We start from the raw sequence: 16,205 nt of genomic DNA, 5'->3' as shown, positions 1-16,205 counted from the left end.
CCTCCTGTTGATTATCCACTACCTATTTCACGATCACAATAACAGACAATTGGTTAACCATAAGTATTGGACTGGAAAATCACCAAAGACACAAGTAACAACAGCAACAAATCACTGAAGATGCAAACAACAATGCAATTACTAAGGCATGAACAACAAAATCACTAAATCTACCTTTATCAAATTACTCTTTTCTTGTTTTTCTCCTTTATTTAATGTTTTCTCATTTTTCTCTAAGTTCCTTATTTTTCTTTTTTATTTTTCTTTTCTTTTTCCCTTTTTTTAAGGTTATCCAAGTTACCTAAGCTTCCAAAATGCAAAGGCCCAATGCGCTGGTATCCCTCCAAAAGGCAGACAAGTTCCACATGTGTCACTTGGGTCACCAAAGTATCAATAACCAAAATGCAAAGACTCAATGCACTGGCAATAAAACCACGATAGACACTCACCCCCCTCCCCTTCCCTCAAAAGGGAAAGGAGAAACTTGGATTGAGATAAACAGAGTTTAATAAAATAACAAAATACTAATACACTGCTAATAAGTATATATATAATATAGCAATAAAAGCTACGCAATGCAATTCCTCACAAACTCTGTCTGCACACAACCAGTCCCAGGAAGCAGCACCCTGGTCCCAACAGCTGATCCCAAAGAGAGAAAAAACGCAGAAAAGCGCAGAGGCCTCTCCAAAATGGCAAAAGGCCAAATCAAACGTCCTGAACTGAACTCCCCTGGCTCCCATAAAAAAACTAAGGAAGAACTCGCAAGAGAAATAAAAGTGCCCAAAGGCGGAGAGAGAAGCCGGAAGATCCCAACTCTCCTAAAGATGAAGTGTGAGGCTAATGGGATGGAACACTCTCATTGATCAGCCTGGATGTCAGTCAAACTCTGCCCCGTCCCTCCCCACTTCCTCGATGCCTCACACCTGTGGGCAGAGCACTCAGAGTGTCCTTGGCTCTCAGACCAGAGCAATTGCAAACATCAACTCTGTGCTGGGCTGTTCTCTCTTGTTCTCAAACTAAATCCAAATAACGATGACCGTGCTAGCTATGAAAAAGTAAGGTTTCTAACTGCATGAGGAAAATTAACTCATTTTCAGTCAAACCAGCACAGACCTGAAGCTCTCCTATGCCAGACCAACAAAGTTAGAGAAGTAGTAAAGAAATTATTGAAGGGAAACAGTCTCAGCACAGCAGCTTTGCCAGGGAGCACCAGCCTTGTCCTTTCCAGAGCTGTTCTCCTTCCACTTCCCCACTCTCCTGTGAGCCCTTGTGTTGGTGTAAGATCTGAGCACTCCTGACCCTTGGTTACAGTCCCGCTGTGTGTCAGTCCTGTGACCACAGGCAATGGGCACTTCTGTGACAGATGTGACCTCCAGAACAGCATCTCCATCAGCAAGGGGATCTCCTTAGCACAGTGCTCAAAGGCTTAGGTCTTTTTCCATAGTCTCTCAAGAATATGTGTAAGGAATAGACCCTCAAAAGGCTTTGTTTTCTGTGTTTTCTGTGGGATCAGTGGGATGAGATCAGGGTCCCAGTGTGGCTTTTGAGGGACGTAGAGCTGGTGGTTCAGGTTTGGGTTGTTGGTGGCCAGCACCCAGGCAGATGGTGGATAAGGCAGGGCAGCTCTGAGCACCCTCCATGGCCACCTCAGAGCTCGTGTGGGAGGCGGTCACAGTGACAGTGACCAACATCAGCTGGGTCTGTCTCTCAACCTGACCACTATGTCCCTGCAGAGTCACCACAGCCTGGGCATCACAGCTCACTCACTGCACAGAGCAAAAGCCCCAGCTCGGGGGCTGTGGGGAGTGTGGGAACAGGGTGCAGGAACAGCTGGCCAGGCCAGTGCAGATGTGCTCTCCTTGGGGAAAGGCTCTGTGGGGAGATGGGATGTCCCAGGAGAAGATCAGGGCACCATGTGTGTGCAGACACGGAAAGAGAAACCCTTTTCTGCCGTGGGTGCTAGTTTGGGGCAGGCTGCCCTGTCCATGGGGCAGCAGGAGCTGCCTGAAGAGCCCCAGGGCCAGGACTCGGTGCTGTCCTGGGGAGCGGGGCTGGCACAGGGTGCTGAAGGCTGCCGGGCATTGGGACATCCTGAGCGTGGCAGCCAGAGAGACACTGTCACTGACCTGTTTCTTCCATCTCACTCTACGGGGCCTGCCCAGACTGGGCTTTCCTGCTGGGCCGGGCTGTGCTGGAGTGAGAGCAGGATGTGGGGAGAGCTGGGGAGGAGCTGGGCTGGAAAGTGCCCCAGAGAGGAAACCACCCGTGAAAAGATGAAGTGTGTGAGTGTGCATGGTGGGGGCACACAGCAATGTTCTCACACAGCCAGGCCTCCTGGGAGAGACATGAAAGACCAGCAGAGCAGGGTCTGGTCTGTCCCCACGCTCCTGGACAACATGGGGCACCTACTCCAGGACAATGGTCACAGACCAGCCCCTTGCAACCACCTTGTAGGGCATTGTCCTCTCACCAGAGCTGGGAGAGGTTGTTCTTCCCTCCATGGAAGGACACCAAGTGACTAGATCAGAAGTCCAAATTTTCAATGAGGCGAGATGTGAGCATGCACATTGTGTGATGGGGGAGATGAAGCCGAATGAGCATAAACGCCATCAGTTATTGCTGTGGAGGCCATGGAGGCTTGTGGGACAGTGTATCGAGGTCACTTCATGTTGAGAGTAACTTCCCCAAGAAACCACCTGAATGGAAGAGTCATGCACCGGATGGTCTGTCTCCAGAAGGCACCTGCGCCTTGGCTACAGGGATTTCTATTCTCATAATTTCATTCTTGCCCTAGATAGAGTTCTGTGACCTCAATGGAGTTGATAACTTCTGCGATTTTGCCACGTTGCTGGAGAGTTCCTGCAGTAATACCATGGCACTCATGTTTTCATAATCTGCATTTTAGAGCAGTTTTCCTCTTCCCATTCACATGGGCATCCTGTGAATGCATTGCTGCTCTTCACCTCAGTGCAGACAGGCAGAAGACCTTCTCCACCTGGCCCTCTCACCTCACCAGTGTCACTGTTTTCTACAGCACCCTCATGCTTGACTGCATGATGCCAGAACAGCACTCCTGACACAGTTTGACAAAGCCTTTTTCCTACACCATCCTCACATCCCTGCTCAACCTGCAGCCCAAGAACCAGAAAGGTTGAGCAGAAGTGAAGCACTGAGAAAAAATGTCACGAAAGCTTTGAGGTTCACACAGAGACCATCAGAGTTGTTGACCTCCTGTTGTGTTCTGAACAGGCCCAGAGGACCTGGACGGCATTTGCTGTGTCCCAGAAACTCACCTGCAAGGACAGGATATAGAGAAAGCCTTTGGTGTGGGAAGGGGCAGAGAGTTGCTGGTGGAGCTGGCTTGCTGTCTCTGTGACACATCTCCCAAACACCCCAGAAAAGTTGTGGCTATCAGGGAGGTTCCATGGTCCTCTGAGAAATAAAATATCAAAATTGTCTTCAAATAGGTTACAAAGGAAGATGATTGTTAAAGTTACAGGCTGGGCAGCTTCACCTCAGTCCCTGGGGAAGTGATGGGGCAAATGCTCTTCCAGACATCTCCAGGCACTTGAAGGAAACAAAAAAGAGTGCAGAACCTGCATGGGAGGGGAAAGTAGGGAATGTTGTGTACCTGGACTTTAACAAGGCCTTTGACATGGTCCACCATAGTCGGATTAGTGATATCTGGATGGAAAATAAAGATGACAATGTGGGTGGGAGTTTGGCTGGATGGTCAGGCCCAGATGCCATCAGTGGAATGGACTCCTCCTGGAGGGCAGTCACTGTTGGCATCCCTCAGTGGCCAGCACTTGAGACAACACCTGTGAACATTGTCATTATCTCCATCTATGATGGGTTAGAGCTCACTTTATGGTCCCTTGTGGATAAAGGCAAACTGCGGGGAGCCCTTGAGCTACCCCATCGAGTTCACCTGCCTCAAGCAGCACAGTCAGACAAGATGACATTCAGGTCTCTTCCAATGTGAGTTATTCTATGACGCAAGGAATCTTTCCCTTGGAGAGCTCTTTGAAGACAGAATAGGGAGAGGATGAAGAAAAGCCAGTGAAACAGAAGTACATAGAGAGAATGTTGCACTCTAAATACAGAAGAAAAATTGTTTTCACAAGTGGCTGCCTAAAATTATTCACATAAATCAAGAGAACATGATCAACTGCTGGTACATGGCCTCAGTGCTGTTAATAAAAAATAATAAAAATCTGAAAGTTCATAAAAAACTAAGCATGCTGGAAATGAAGACTTTTTCAGTGACTGCCTTGAGTTCTTTTCTGCAAAGGTTTCAGCTTTTTCCTACCCCTAAATGCTCCCCCTCACCTTGAAAGGAATCCATTACTCTAACCCTTAACCTCAAACCTTACCTCTAAAACAAAGCACAAACCCCTAACCTCTCACACTTGCCCTACCTTTGTCCTTCCTTACCCCTCACATGAAAATGCTGGCCTTCATCCTAGCCCTGACCCCAGCCTGACAAAACCCTAACACTCAAAGCCTGCCTATACCCTAAACACTAACTGGACGCCCTCAGCAGAGCTCCAAACCCTCCTGCTAAACCTTTGTCTAATCCTGAACCCTGGAAGGTGAGCTCTACTCCTGAATCCCTAACCTGAAAGCCTAACACCCAAATCCCTTCTTCTCATGCTCTCAATCCCTCACCTTCAGTCCCTTTCCTAACCTGGACTTAGGCTGCTTGGCACCCTGGGGGCAGGACATGAGGTCCCAGAGCAATCTCAGGGTGTGGGAAAAGGAATGTGGGGTGACCTGTATCTGATCAGCTTGTAAACCAAAAGTAGGAGACAGGTGAGAATGCTGTGCTGAGCTCAGCTGTGCTTTAGAAACTGCTACTCCAGCAGGCAGCATGGGACTGTGAAGGTGGCTGTGAGGTCAGTTCTGTCTCTGGAGTTGAACAGCACGTGGCTTGGAAGATCCTGGTGAGGTTACTTTTGCCTGGTCAGCTGGTGCAGCTAGTCTTGCAGAACTCATCTCTAGAAGGGTTATCCCATTTCGCTCCACTGATCACTTTGTTTTCTTACAAGGAAAGAAATCAAATCATCATTTCTACTGGCCCTAAAAGAGGCTCTTCACATGTGAATTTGTTGCTGCAGGTTTACATAAAGATAAGGACATGCAGTAGACCTAATCATTGGCAGCAGGTGGGAGCTTCCTGCAGACTTCTCTGTTGCAACCCAGTTTATCCAGCAACTCGCAGAACTGTGTGCTCAGCACAACACAGACTGAAGGCCAAGCTGTACATGGGCACAGCCCTGGGTCTACTCTAGTTCACTGTTATGTGGACCTCTAACTCTCCATGTACAATGGTCTTCTGGTCAGAATCACTGAACCTCCTTATGAAGGTTATGAAGAGGATGAGTTGTCCCTTAGACAGCTGGAGGAAGCCTCACAATTTTAGGCCCTGGTAGTCATTGGGGAGTTTGAATACCATGGACCTCTACTAGAAGTCTTCGGTTTAAGGGAAGGTAGAAGGTATTCCCTGATCCAACATGGTGGGAATGGTCTCCTGGATATGTTTTTCACAAGAAGACAAAGCAGGACTGCTGGAAGATGTGGAGGGGCTAGAAAACCCTGAGGGAAGTGAGCGAGACACATTGTAGCAGCACTGGGTAGAGAAGAAGGATGACCTCCCTCAACCATCTGTCAGTGCTGAGTCAAGGGGGATGACAACTCCCTTGTCTGGTTGACCACACTCCCACTAATGCAGCCCATTGTGTACCTTTACTTCAAAAGTGAAAAGCTAGGAGAAGACGAGGCTTTGGGAAGACATCTAAACAGCCTTCCCATACCTTCTTGGATACCAGCAAGATATCCTCCCTGGCCTGAGTTTGGCTTCCTTTGTATTCTCATTCAATCTTTCTTAGCATTTGACCTTGGGGATCCTTCTTTGGTCAGCTATTTAATTAAACTAGTACCTCCTTCAATCATCTGGAGCGCCTTGTAATACCTGATACTCTGATCTTGTCAGGGGCACCACAAATCTGATAGGCCATCTATATGGACTCATTAACAGCTGGCAAAGCAGAGCTTCACTCCAAGACAACCTTGAGAAACTTTGGGATTGGGCAATAAAAACCTCATGAAATTTTAGAAGGAGAAGTTGCCGGTCCTTTACTGGGGGCAGAATAACCCCACACATGAGGGCAGGCTGGGACCTGAACAGCTCAGGAGTGACTCTGAGCAGAAGGGGCTGGGCATTACGAGGGATGCCACACAAGCCCGTGGTGCATGCTCACCATGAGTAAGGCCAAGGGCATGTGGGGCTGCGTTAGGAGGAGTGTGGCCAAACAAACAACGGAATTATAATCCACTTTGAATCAGTGCTGTGGTGGCCACATCGGGGTTAGTGTGTCTGGGTGTGGGACTCCCTGTTCTGGAGGAATGGAGAGGAACCAGAGAAACTTCAGAGATCTGCCAGGGTGGGGTTTGGGGCCTTTGAGAGAGGCTGAGAAACCTGGGCTTCTTGAGCCTGGTGAAGTGGAAGCTCAGGGCACTACAGCAGTAGCCTGCAACTGCTTGAAGGGTGGTTTCAGAGATAATGGAGCTTTTCTTTGTAGTAGAAAGAGAAGGAAACCTCCACAAATTGCAACTTGGAAGGTTCAGATTGGAGGTTCAGAAAAAGACATCTCAGTCCAAGGGCAGTGCTGTGGTACAAGACGTCACGCAGAGGGAGCCTGGATCAGCCCATGGCTTTGGGCTTCGAGGAAAGATCAGTGAGGGTGGAGAGACATCAGTGAAAGTAGGAAATGCTGGGATGAGAGCTAGGTAGGAAAGCAAGATGGATGTCAACAGCCTGAAGGGACAAAGGTGCCTGAAGGGACAGTATAAGTAACCTGAAGTAGAGATTGCCAAGGGCTCTGGTGAGGCTGAAAGGCCACACAGGACCAAGGTCTTTGTCCCCCTGGCTATGGCAGTTGTATCTGTCTCTGAGACCTACCAGGATAAACTCTGTTTTGAGACTCTGGACTTTGATTCTCGTTGCCCCTTTTTGGGGAAGCCAGGAGGGGTTGTACAGTTTCCTACACTTGGCCTTGCTCAAACTCACACCCCACTGCTCCAGGAAGAGCCCTGAGCCAGGCATGAGGGATCTGCCTTCCCAGGGCCTGGGGTCAGGGTTTGGCCTTTAGGCTGGTAAAACAAACCAAGGATTTTCTCCATAACAGAATGACCTGTACAGTGCCTTTTCCTACCTGCAATCACAACCTTCAATTATCTTCTCTAACGAGTCCATGGAGAGGCTTTGTCAATAATGACCCTCAGTGGGGTCAATCAATGTTTCAAGGTACTTTGAGTTGCGCTTCTGACTTCCACCTCTTGAGTGATTTGTTCAGTCTCCCCTCAGTATCTGTAGTTTATGGACTAAGGGCCAAATACACCATGGGGCTCATTAAAATACAGAAAGTGTTAATGAACTATTTCCCTTCCTGTAATTTTCTTCAAGTCTTCAAGACTAATTTGAGCTGTTTCATAATGTAGCAAAGAAGGAAGATTTCAAAATGCACCTAGCAGAAATTATTCTGTATTTTGAAGGGCATATTATGTTCCTTTTCAGTTCAGTGAAGAGGTGATAGTAGCGTTCTCTGGTTGATAATGATCCAGAATGTCTCCTCAGTAGGTCTGGACAGGTAGGAAAAGCAGTCCCTTGAGGTCCAACATGGTATGGACAATGATCCTCCTCACCTGCCCAACCTTACCCTTTCTCTTGTTGCCCCTGGGACTTGTTCTCACTTTTTGTTACATCAGATTTGTCCACATTTCTCTGCAGCTGGATGTTACAGCTCCTTTGCATCATCTCCCAAATGCTCTTCCTAGAAAACTGGCTGCACAGAGGCACCAAATGATTTTTCCTAATTACAAACAAAGAAAAGTGAAGCACAATTAAGCTTCAAAAATAATAAAACACACTCCTCCACCATAAGTTAAGTACAAGCTGCCTTTAATGAGGTTGTCTTTCAACAAGGGATAATCTTATGAGAAATGTTTTAGGTAAGCAGATAAAAGAATAAAGATACAAACATAACTAAAGAGTTGACTAAGGAGACAATTAGACTACTGCAAAACAGGCAAACATTTAACTACCTGAAGTTCAAAACAGCAGCTGGCAAGTTGCGAGCAATCTGAATGAATAAAGAGTAAGAGAAAGAAAACTGGAGAATAATGAAAAGGGTCTTTGTCTAGAGAGTCTGCAACTGAAAATGGGACTTTAGAAACAGTCATTATATCAGGACAGGTGAAAATACGTGAAAGATCACAGAAATTAAATACACGATATAACAGGCACAATAGTGGCAAGAATGTAGCAGGAGATCAACACATCTTTGGAATGTCCCTTTTGAAAGGTCACAGGATTGGTAGAGGTCTCTTGTGAGTGAGAAAAACCCAATGTTGCAGCCAAAAGTGCCAGCCAGGGAACCACAAGCTGCACAAGAACACTTTGGTGAGGAGTGACCTGTCCAATGAGTCCTCTTGGGTGACATTTCTGGGCACCTAAAAGAGAAAAATGTGTCCGAAAGCCATCAGCATGGACTTAGCAAGGGTAATTAATGTCTCACAAACTTGATTGCCTTCATGATGAAGTAACTGCATTTCTGCGTGAGGGCAGAACAGTGGATGTCATTTACCTCAGCTTCAGCAAGGCTCTTGGCATGGTGTCCCTCAATATTCTTGTACCCAAGGTAGGCCATTACAGTTGGATAGGTTGACAAACAGATGGGTGAACACCAGTTGGATATCAGGTTTGGGTTGGAAGAGACCTTAAAGATCATCTAGTTCCAGCCCCCCTGACCCACATCTTCCTCTAGAAAAGGTTGCTCAAATCTCATTGTGTTGGTTTGACTGAAACTGAGTTAATTTTCTTCATGCAGTTAGAAACTTTTTTGCAGCTAGCATGGTCATTGTTTGGATTTAGTTTGGGAAAAATCAGATAACACCCCGGGACAGAGATAATGTTTTTCTCCAAGTAACTTTCCAGTGGTTTTGAAGTGGAACAAAGAGAATACAAGAGCCTATTATCTTAGTTGCTGTCTGGGAGCCAAGGTCTTTCTGAGGTCTGTGCCCACAGGTGCGAAGCAGCTGGGAAGGGAGGCATGGGTGGGACAGAGCTTGACTGACAGCCAGACTGACCAATGAGAATATTCCATGACATTAGCATCAGGCTTCATGCTGAAGGAGGGCAGGGTTTTCTGGATACAGAGATCGAGACCTGTTTCAGTTCTACTGTGTTTCGGTGGAGTTCCATTTGGGAGTTTGTTTTGGTTTGACCTTTTGCCATTTTACCATTTTGCAATGACCTCTGGGCCTTTGTGCACTTTTCCCTCTTCCCCTGGGATCAGGTGTTCACGACCAGGCTGCTCTCTCTCTTTCTTGGACCGGCTGCTTGGTGCAGGCAGAGCTTGTGAGGAATTGCATTGAGTATCTTATTTTATATTCCATTTTCCATTTTATATGTGTTATTAGCCGTGGTGGTATATTAATATTATTTTGTTATTTTATTAAACTGTGTTTATCTCAGTCCAGGTGTTTCTCCCTTCGCTTTTGATTCTCTCCCCCATTTGGGGCTGGGGGGTGGGGGCGAGCGAGCAGCTATCGTGGTTGTGATTGCTAGCTCAGGCTAAACCATGACAAGGGGCTAAACAGAAATGTTTTCACAGTCTGTGTTTTCACAAGAACATCACCAAAACCCATTTTACCTTTTTTTTTATCTCTTTTGGTGAAGTCTCTCTCCCTTCCCCCAAATCTCCCATCTCTCTTGCACAGGTTCCTCCTGACCTCCCTACATGTGTCATCTTGTTGGGGGAAGCTTTCTGATGACCTTCATGACCTCAGAGTGTCTCTGTCCCCTGTGCTGACCAGTCAGAAGTGACCTCTCAGCCAGCACCCAAAGGGACTCATTGTACTTCTGTGCTGGAGACGCCTCTTCACAGCCCACCCAGCAGCACTGGAGGAAGGTCAAGCCCTGCACCACCCCAGAGGTACCGTGCCTGCAAACCAGCGCATGAACCAGAAGGGATCCTGGCTTATCTTTCCCTCCTGGGTGCCTCAGTTACCCAGAGTATCTTGGAGACAGTGGAGACCTCTGTGTGGACAACTGAATCAAGCCTAAAATGTAAATTTTATACAAACCTATGCAGAAAAAACAAAGAAACAAACAAAAATCTCTATGAAATAGCTTAAAAAGTCTTCATTTCCAGCATTGCTAGGCTCTTAAGCCATTTTTTTGTAATTTTTGTGGTCCCTGAGGGATGCTGATAGTATCTGGCTCCATCAGTACCGCTGATGGCATTTGTTCCTGATCAGCCAGCCAACTTCCCTTCCATTGCATCATCCAGATCTTCAGTTCAGACATCAGAAACCTGCTCTAAGACTTTGGGATACCACATTCAAGGACTGGCAAAAGTCCAGGTACACAACATGCCCTTCTTTCTCCTCTCACGCGGTTTCAGCCGTCCCTTTCTTGTCCTTCAATGGCCTCAGCCATCCCTTTCTTGTCCTTCAATGGCCTGGAGATGGTTGCAAGAGCATTTGCCTCATCACCTCCCCAGGGACTGAGGTGAAGCTGATCTACATGTAATAGTCCCAGTCTTCTTTCTTGTCCTTCTGGAAGCTGGGTTTGTTATTTCCCTTTTCTGAGGATCTTGGAATCTCCCTGCTCTCTCTGGATTTTTCCAAGATGTTTGAGAGAGATCTCACAATGACTGCAGTCAGCTCTAATAGCACCTCTCTGGCCCTTCCTACATCAAAAGTTTTCTCCGTATCTCACAGTTCCAAGGGAGTGCCAGGGGCACAGTAAACACCTGTCTAGCTCATCAGGCACTGTTTGGAAGAGAATCAGAAGTGAATTCTTCCTGTGTGCCCTTGACTCCAATGGGGCCTCTGTGCCACTCACAGCTTTCCTGAGCATTTTTCAAGTGTCTCCCTCTCTGCAAACTTTCTGGTCCTCAGGCTGTACATGGGGGGATTGAAAAGGAGCATGAGGATGGGCTTTGTTAAACTATTCAAAAGGGTTGTTCTGGGCATCACAGAGACAAGGATGAGGCTGTTGTAGAAAACAGCAGCATTGGTGAGGAGAAAGGAACAGATGGAGAATGTCTTCTGCCTACCCATGGAGATCTGATACCCACAGAGAACAACCATGTGAACAGGAAGAGGAGAATGGGAATGGAGAGAGCCTGAGTGTCACGGTGTCACTGCATGAGAGCTCCAGCAATGTGGTAAATCACAGAAGTGGTCAGCTCTGCTGGGGCCACAGAACTGTACACAGGACACGACTGAAACGATTCCTGTAGATGACAGAGGAGCCCCTAGTGTGTCTGCCACTGGAGACAGATGTCCCAGGTCATGAGTCTTGTACAGGGGATGACACACAGCCCAGTACTGATCACAGGATGTTGTCACCAGTAGTGAGCGCTCTGTACAAGGACAAGGTGCAGGAAACAGCACTAATACAATGATGAGCAGGGATGGTGCTGTCCCCAGCCACAAAGCTGCCCATCAGCTGGGATAGGGGAGTGGATATGCAGGAGGTCTCCAGGGAGAACAAATGTCCCAAGAAGAAGTCCATGGGGATGTGCAAATGCTGGTTTGCCAGGACCTGCACAATAATGAGGGGTTTCCCAAACAAAAACACCATGCAGGCCATGAGGGAGAGAAGGATTTTCTAAGGGATGGGAATATTCCCCATTCCTGGTAGGAGGGCACCTCCAGGACTGCCCCATTGCATTTTCACCATGGAAGGTTTTAGGTCCCTCTTCTCCCCTTGCACTTGGTAGGGAACTTGCGAGGAAGGAGTTTTGGTTCTTTTGTAGATACTTGGGTATCAGTCAGAAAAACAAGTCATTGCAGGTACATTTATTTTTTCTTTTAACTAAAAATAGAGTAGAGCCCCATGTTCACATAGTCGCAGGGTCACACTAGCGAAGTAGATAATGAAGTTGAAATGGGCTGTCCACATTCCTTTGTGGATAACATTATTAAAGTTAAAAAAAAAAAAAAAAGGCAGAACAACAGACAACACAAACATAAAACTGACAACAATAACAAACTAATGAGAAAGGATGGACCTGTAATGAGTTACATTATGAGTCATATGTTGAAACAGATGGACAGTCTAGAGGTTCTGGAAGTCATCCAGGCATCAGTTTCCACACTGCATTCTGGAGCTCCTGGTTTCTCATGCTGTAGATGAGGGGGTTCAATGTTGGAGGCACCAATGAGTACAGAACTGCCACCACTAGATCCAGGGATGGCAAAGAGATGGAAGGGGACTTCAGGCAAGCAAATGTGCCAGTGCTGACAAAAAGGGAGACCACGGCCAGGTGAGGGAGGCAGGTGGAAAAGGCTTTGTGCCGTCCCTGCTCAGAGGGGATCCTCAGCACGGCCCTGAAGATCTGCACATAGGACAGTACAATGAACACAAAACATCCTAAAAAGACAAAAGTACTGAAAACAAGAAGTTTAAATTCCCTGAGGTAGGCATCTGAGCAGGAGAGCTTAAGGATCTGGGAAACTTCACAGAAGAACTGTTCAACAGTATTACCTTGGCAAAGTGGTAGTGAAAATGTATTGGCCGTGTCCAGCAGAGAATAGAGGAACCCAGTGCCCCAGGCGGCTGCTGCCATGTGGACACAAGCTCTGCTGCCCAGGAGGGTCCCGTAGTGCAGGGGTTTGCAGATGGCAACATAGCGGTCATAGGCCATGACTGTGAGAAGAAAAAACTCTGCTGAAAGGCAAAAGACAAAGAGAAAGAGCTGTGCAGCACATCCTGCATAGGAGATGGCCCTGGTCTGCCAGAGGGAATTGGCCATGGACTTGGGGACAGTGGTGGAGATGGAGCCCAGGTCAATGACAGAGAGGTTGAGGAGGAAGAAGTACATGGGGGTGTGGAGGTGCTGGTCCCAGGCTATGGTGGTGATGATGAGGCCGTTGCCCAGGAGGGCAGCCAGGTAGATGCCCAGGAAGAGCCAGAAGTGCAAGAGCTGCAGCTCCCGTGTGTCTGTGAATGCCAGGAGGAGGAACTGGGTGATGGAGCTGCTGTTGGACATTTGCTGCCTGTGGGCATGGGGACCTGTCCAATAAGGAAAAGGCAGTGAGAAATTAGGGCAAAGTTCTCTGAGCAAAATGTGTTCCAGTTCTCATGGAAATCCCCTAGACTGACTTACCCTGTTCAGGTCCCTTTCACGAGCTGTGGTTGATGCTGGCTGACGGCGTCATTGAGAAGAGGCATCTTTGTTGTGGACTATACTGAATTCAGTCCTGCCCTACAGCAACAGGAAAACAGAGAAATGGGGTGGTCTCAGATTATATCAACTCATGATATCAAAGTCCATTTGAGCACCGTCTCTCCCATTTCACTTAATGGCAGAGCAGAGCTGTAGAGATCTTGTTTTGTTTATTTTATACTAACTGCCCCACCACAGCTGAGGAGGTTTTGTTTGTTTGTTTGCTAAGGCAAAAATGCCTTAACGATGCTTCCACTGCAAGTGAAATCTTGTGGATGCTGACAGACAAAGAGACTGTCCCTTAGTGCAGAGTGGGGACAGCTGGTCTGTCCATCAGTCCTGGTCTCAGCTGCCCTGTGCCGGCACCTCTTTGAGCTGGAGGACGATCAGCCCCAGATGTTCCCCTGAGTAGAAACTGGACACTGCTGAGAGCAGAGCAATATGGTTTCCAAGGGCTGATCTGCAAACCACTGACCGCTCTCATTGTACATGAACAGGATCTCAGCTCTGCCCTCCCAGCCAAGGACACTCCGGGCTCAGTGTTGCTGGGCTCTCCCGGGCAGGCTGAGCGCTGACCCTGGCAGGCGGCAGAGTCCCTGCCCGGCACAGCCCTGGGGTGCAGGGACCCTGCTCTGCAGGGCAGCCCTGGGCACCCCTGCCTGCACATTTACATTTACACCCCACAGCCATCCTGGGGAGAACGCAGCATTCACGTCTTGTCACTCTGACAGTGCAGAAGGCAACCCCTGCTCTGCAGCTCATCCTCTCCTCTGCATCAGGGAATCTCTAAGAGTTGTACTTACGTCTCTTATAGGCTCTGCAGTGTGACAGCTATCAGAGTCTGCCATGATTTGCAGATGCAATGTCCTGCAGCCACAGGCTTAATATTTATTAAGATTTCTCTCCCAGTGATCTCTCAGCATCCTCCCACCCCATGTTGTCTTTAACCTCTCTCTGCCTGTCTCCTGTGCCCTCGGTGCTGCAGGCAGAGCCCTCAGCCCTGCTGTGTGTGCAGAGGAGCTGCTCCTGGGCAGAGCTGTCTCTCTGCAGCGCTGCCGCTGCCATGAGCTCCCTGTGTCCCAGGAGCCCAGCCCAGCTCAGCAGCACAGGAGCAGCCCATGATGTCCCTTTCTCTGTCCCCTCTGGGCTCCTCCAGGTGTCCCTGGGGCTCCAGGGGCACAACCTTTCAAACAACCTGAAGTAATCAGTGATGTTGATTCTCTCTCCTCTGAACAGACACTTCTTGCCAGCATTATATTCTTCCTCTTAGAAAATAAACTGGTGTGAAAATCATCTCTTCTTGTCCCATCATTAGACAGGACACCTGGAAGGTTACAGCAAAGGATCTGATTTCTCCAAGCTGAAGGAGGAATATCTTCAGCTGAATGGATTTAGTAATTTTATTCTGGTTTTATACTCCCAGGTCTAGAGAGACATTCAGCAATCTTTGGCCATGCCATATCTGTGCTCTGAAGCAAAGTTTTTGCACACATGGGCTCTTGGACACTTGGTACCAGGTTTCTTGTGCAGGTCAGAGCTGGGCTGGTGCCACAGCTGGGGTGGTTCAGCCCAGATGTGAGGCAATGTCCTCAGCCAGGGACCTGACTGGGGAGCTGGAGCTGTCAGTGCTGCAGACAGAGCTGTGACACGGATGGAATGAACTGCCAGACAGGGTGGCAGATGTGAGTTCATCTGGTCTGCAAGGACAGCAGCCTTCAAGCACAGCAACAGTCCAGATCAAAACTCAGTCCAGACCTGGAAGGCAATTCAAGGGCCCCATAATGAGCTGTTACTACTGCAGGAACAGTTAAAGGAGAAAAAATGTCACTGTGTGGACACTGATGAATATAATAAGAGGTGAGAATCCCTGTGTCCTATCGTACTCCCTCTTCTCCAGCAAGGTCTCTGAGATCTCTGTGGCTGGAGTCAGAACAAGCAGCAGTGCATGTGGATCAAGTCAGGGGTCACTGGAACTAGCACAATCCTTTCCAGTCTATGGGACAGCAGGGGCAGCATCCCAGGAGCTGAGACAGCAGGACGATGTCACATGGAGGCCACTCTCCACCACCATCTTGGAAAGCTCATGGAGACTGGGGGGGCTCCCTGACCACTGGCAGCTCTCACACAGTGTGTGCACTTTTCAAAATGGCCAATGGGTGAGCAGGGGAACTAAGGGCTGTGCCCCAGAGCATGTCCACTGGGACCTCATTTCTGGGTGTGTGGAAGAGAAGGTGGCGGGGTTTATCCAGGGCAGGTTGTGCCTGTCCATCCTCTTTGCTTTCTGTGAGGAAAGGACAGGGTTGTGGACGGTGGGAGAACAACAATGGCCCGTTACCTGGAAGGCCACAAGGCATTCAGCATCACCCCCCACAACATTCTTGTGCCCAAGGCAGTAAATTCTGGTCTGTGTCAGTGTGTAAGTAGATGGGTAAAAACAATCTGGATGGTTGGGCTTGGAAAGGTGCTGTAGAAAGGGAGAAACTTTCCAGTCATGAGGACAGTCAAGCACTGGAAGCTGTTTCCCAGGAGTGCGCACTCACTCTGTCCCAGAAAGTGACCAAGGTGTGTTTGGATAAAGCCTTGAGTAATCTGGTCTGACCCTGCTGTGAGCAGGAGGTTGGTCAAGACACCTCCTGAGGTCCCTTGGAGCCTGAATGACGCTGTCCTTTCATCCCCTTCATGTTTTCAATTTAGGGAGAGCTCTCAGGTTCTCCCTGACCACAGGAATAATTCACAGAGGGTCCAGAGCTGCTTTACAAGGGCCTCCAAACGGCCCTGACCACATCTTGTGCATCCCTTTTCATATGTCCCCACCCAGGGTCTTCTTTTTCGCTGTCCTTATACCCTTCCAGAATGAACAGCCCATCTTGCTAATCCTTTCATAGCAGGTTGTTCAAGAGGTGTCAACATCCATGTACAGAGTCTACACAGCAGCCAGGCAGCAAAGCCACCATTGCA

General features: G+C 48.3%; 1 protein-coding gene and 1 long non-coding RNA gene across 2 annotated transcripts; both read right to left on the bottom strand.

Moving 5' to 3' along the window:
* Window positions 1-3,383: 3,383 nt before the first annotated feature.
* LOC309452364 lies at window positions 3,384-4,006 on the bottom strand. Its single transcript, XR_014186532.1, has 3 exons — window positions 3,871-4,006; window positions 3,518-3,599; window positions 3,384-3,433 (listed from the first exon to the last, which is right to left on the bottom strand). It is a non-coding gene; the product is annotated as an uncharacterized lncRNA (long non-coding RNA).
* Window positions 4,007-12,080: 8,074 nt separating this feature from the next.
* LOC309452362 (olfactory receptor 14J1-like) lies at window positions 12,081-13,070 on the bottom strand (the record flags this gene model as incomplete). The annotated part of the gene is made up of 1 exon (XM_082076996.1): window positions 12,081-13,070. One exon carries the CDS (start codon window positions 13,068-13,070, stop codon window positions 12,153-12,155), a length of 918 nt encoding a protein of 305 aa, XP_081933122.1. The 3' UTR covers window positions 12,081-12,152.
* Window positions 13,071-16,205: the final 3,135 nt, after the last annotated feature.

This window comes from Streptopelia decaocto (assembly GCF_964273445.1).
Source record: "Streptopelia decaocto genome assembly, contig: HAP1_SCAFFOLD_75, whole genome shotgun sequence".
Classification (NCBI taxonomy): Eukaryota; Metazoa; Chordata; class Aves; order Columbiformes; family Columbidae; genus Streptopelia; species Streptopelia decaocto.
Note: the sequence above shows the minus strand (reverse complement) of the source record. Positions and strands in the feature narration are given on the sequence as shown.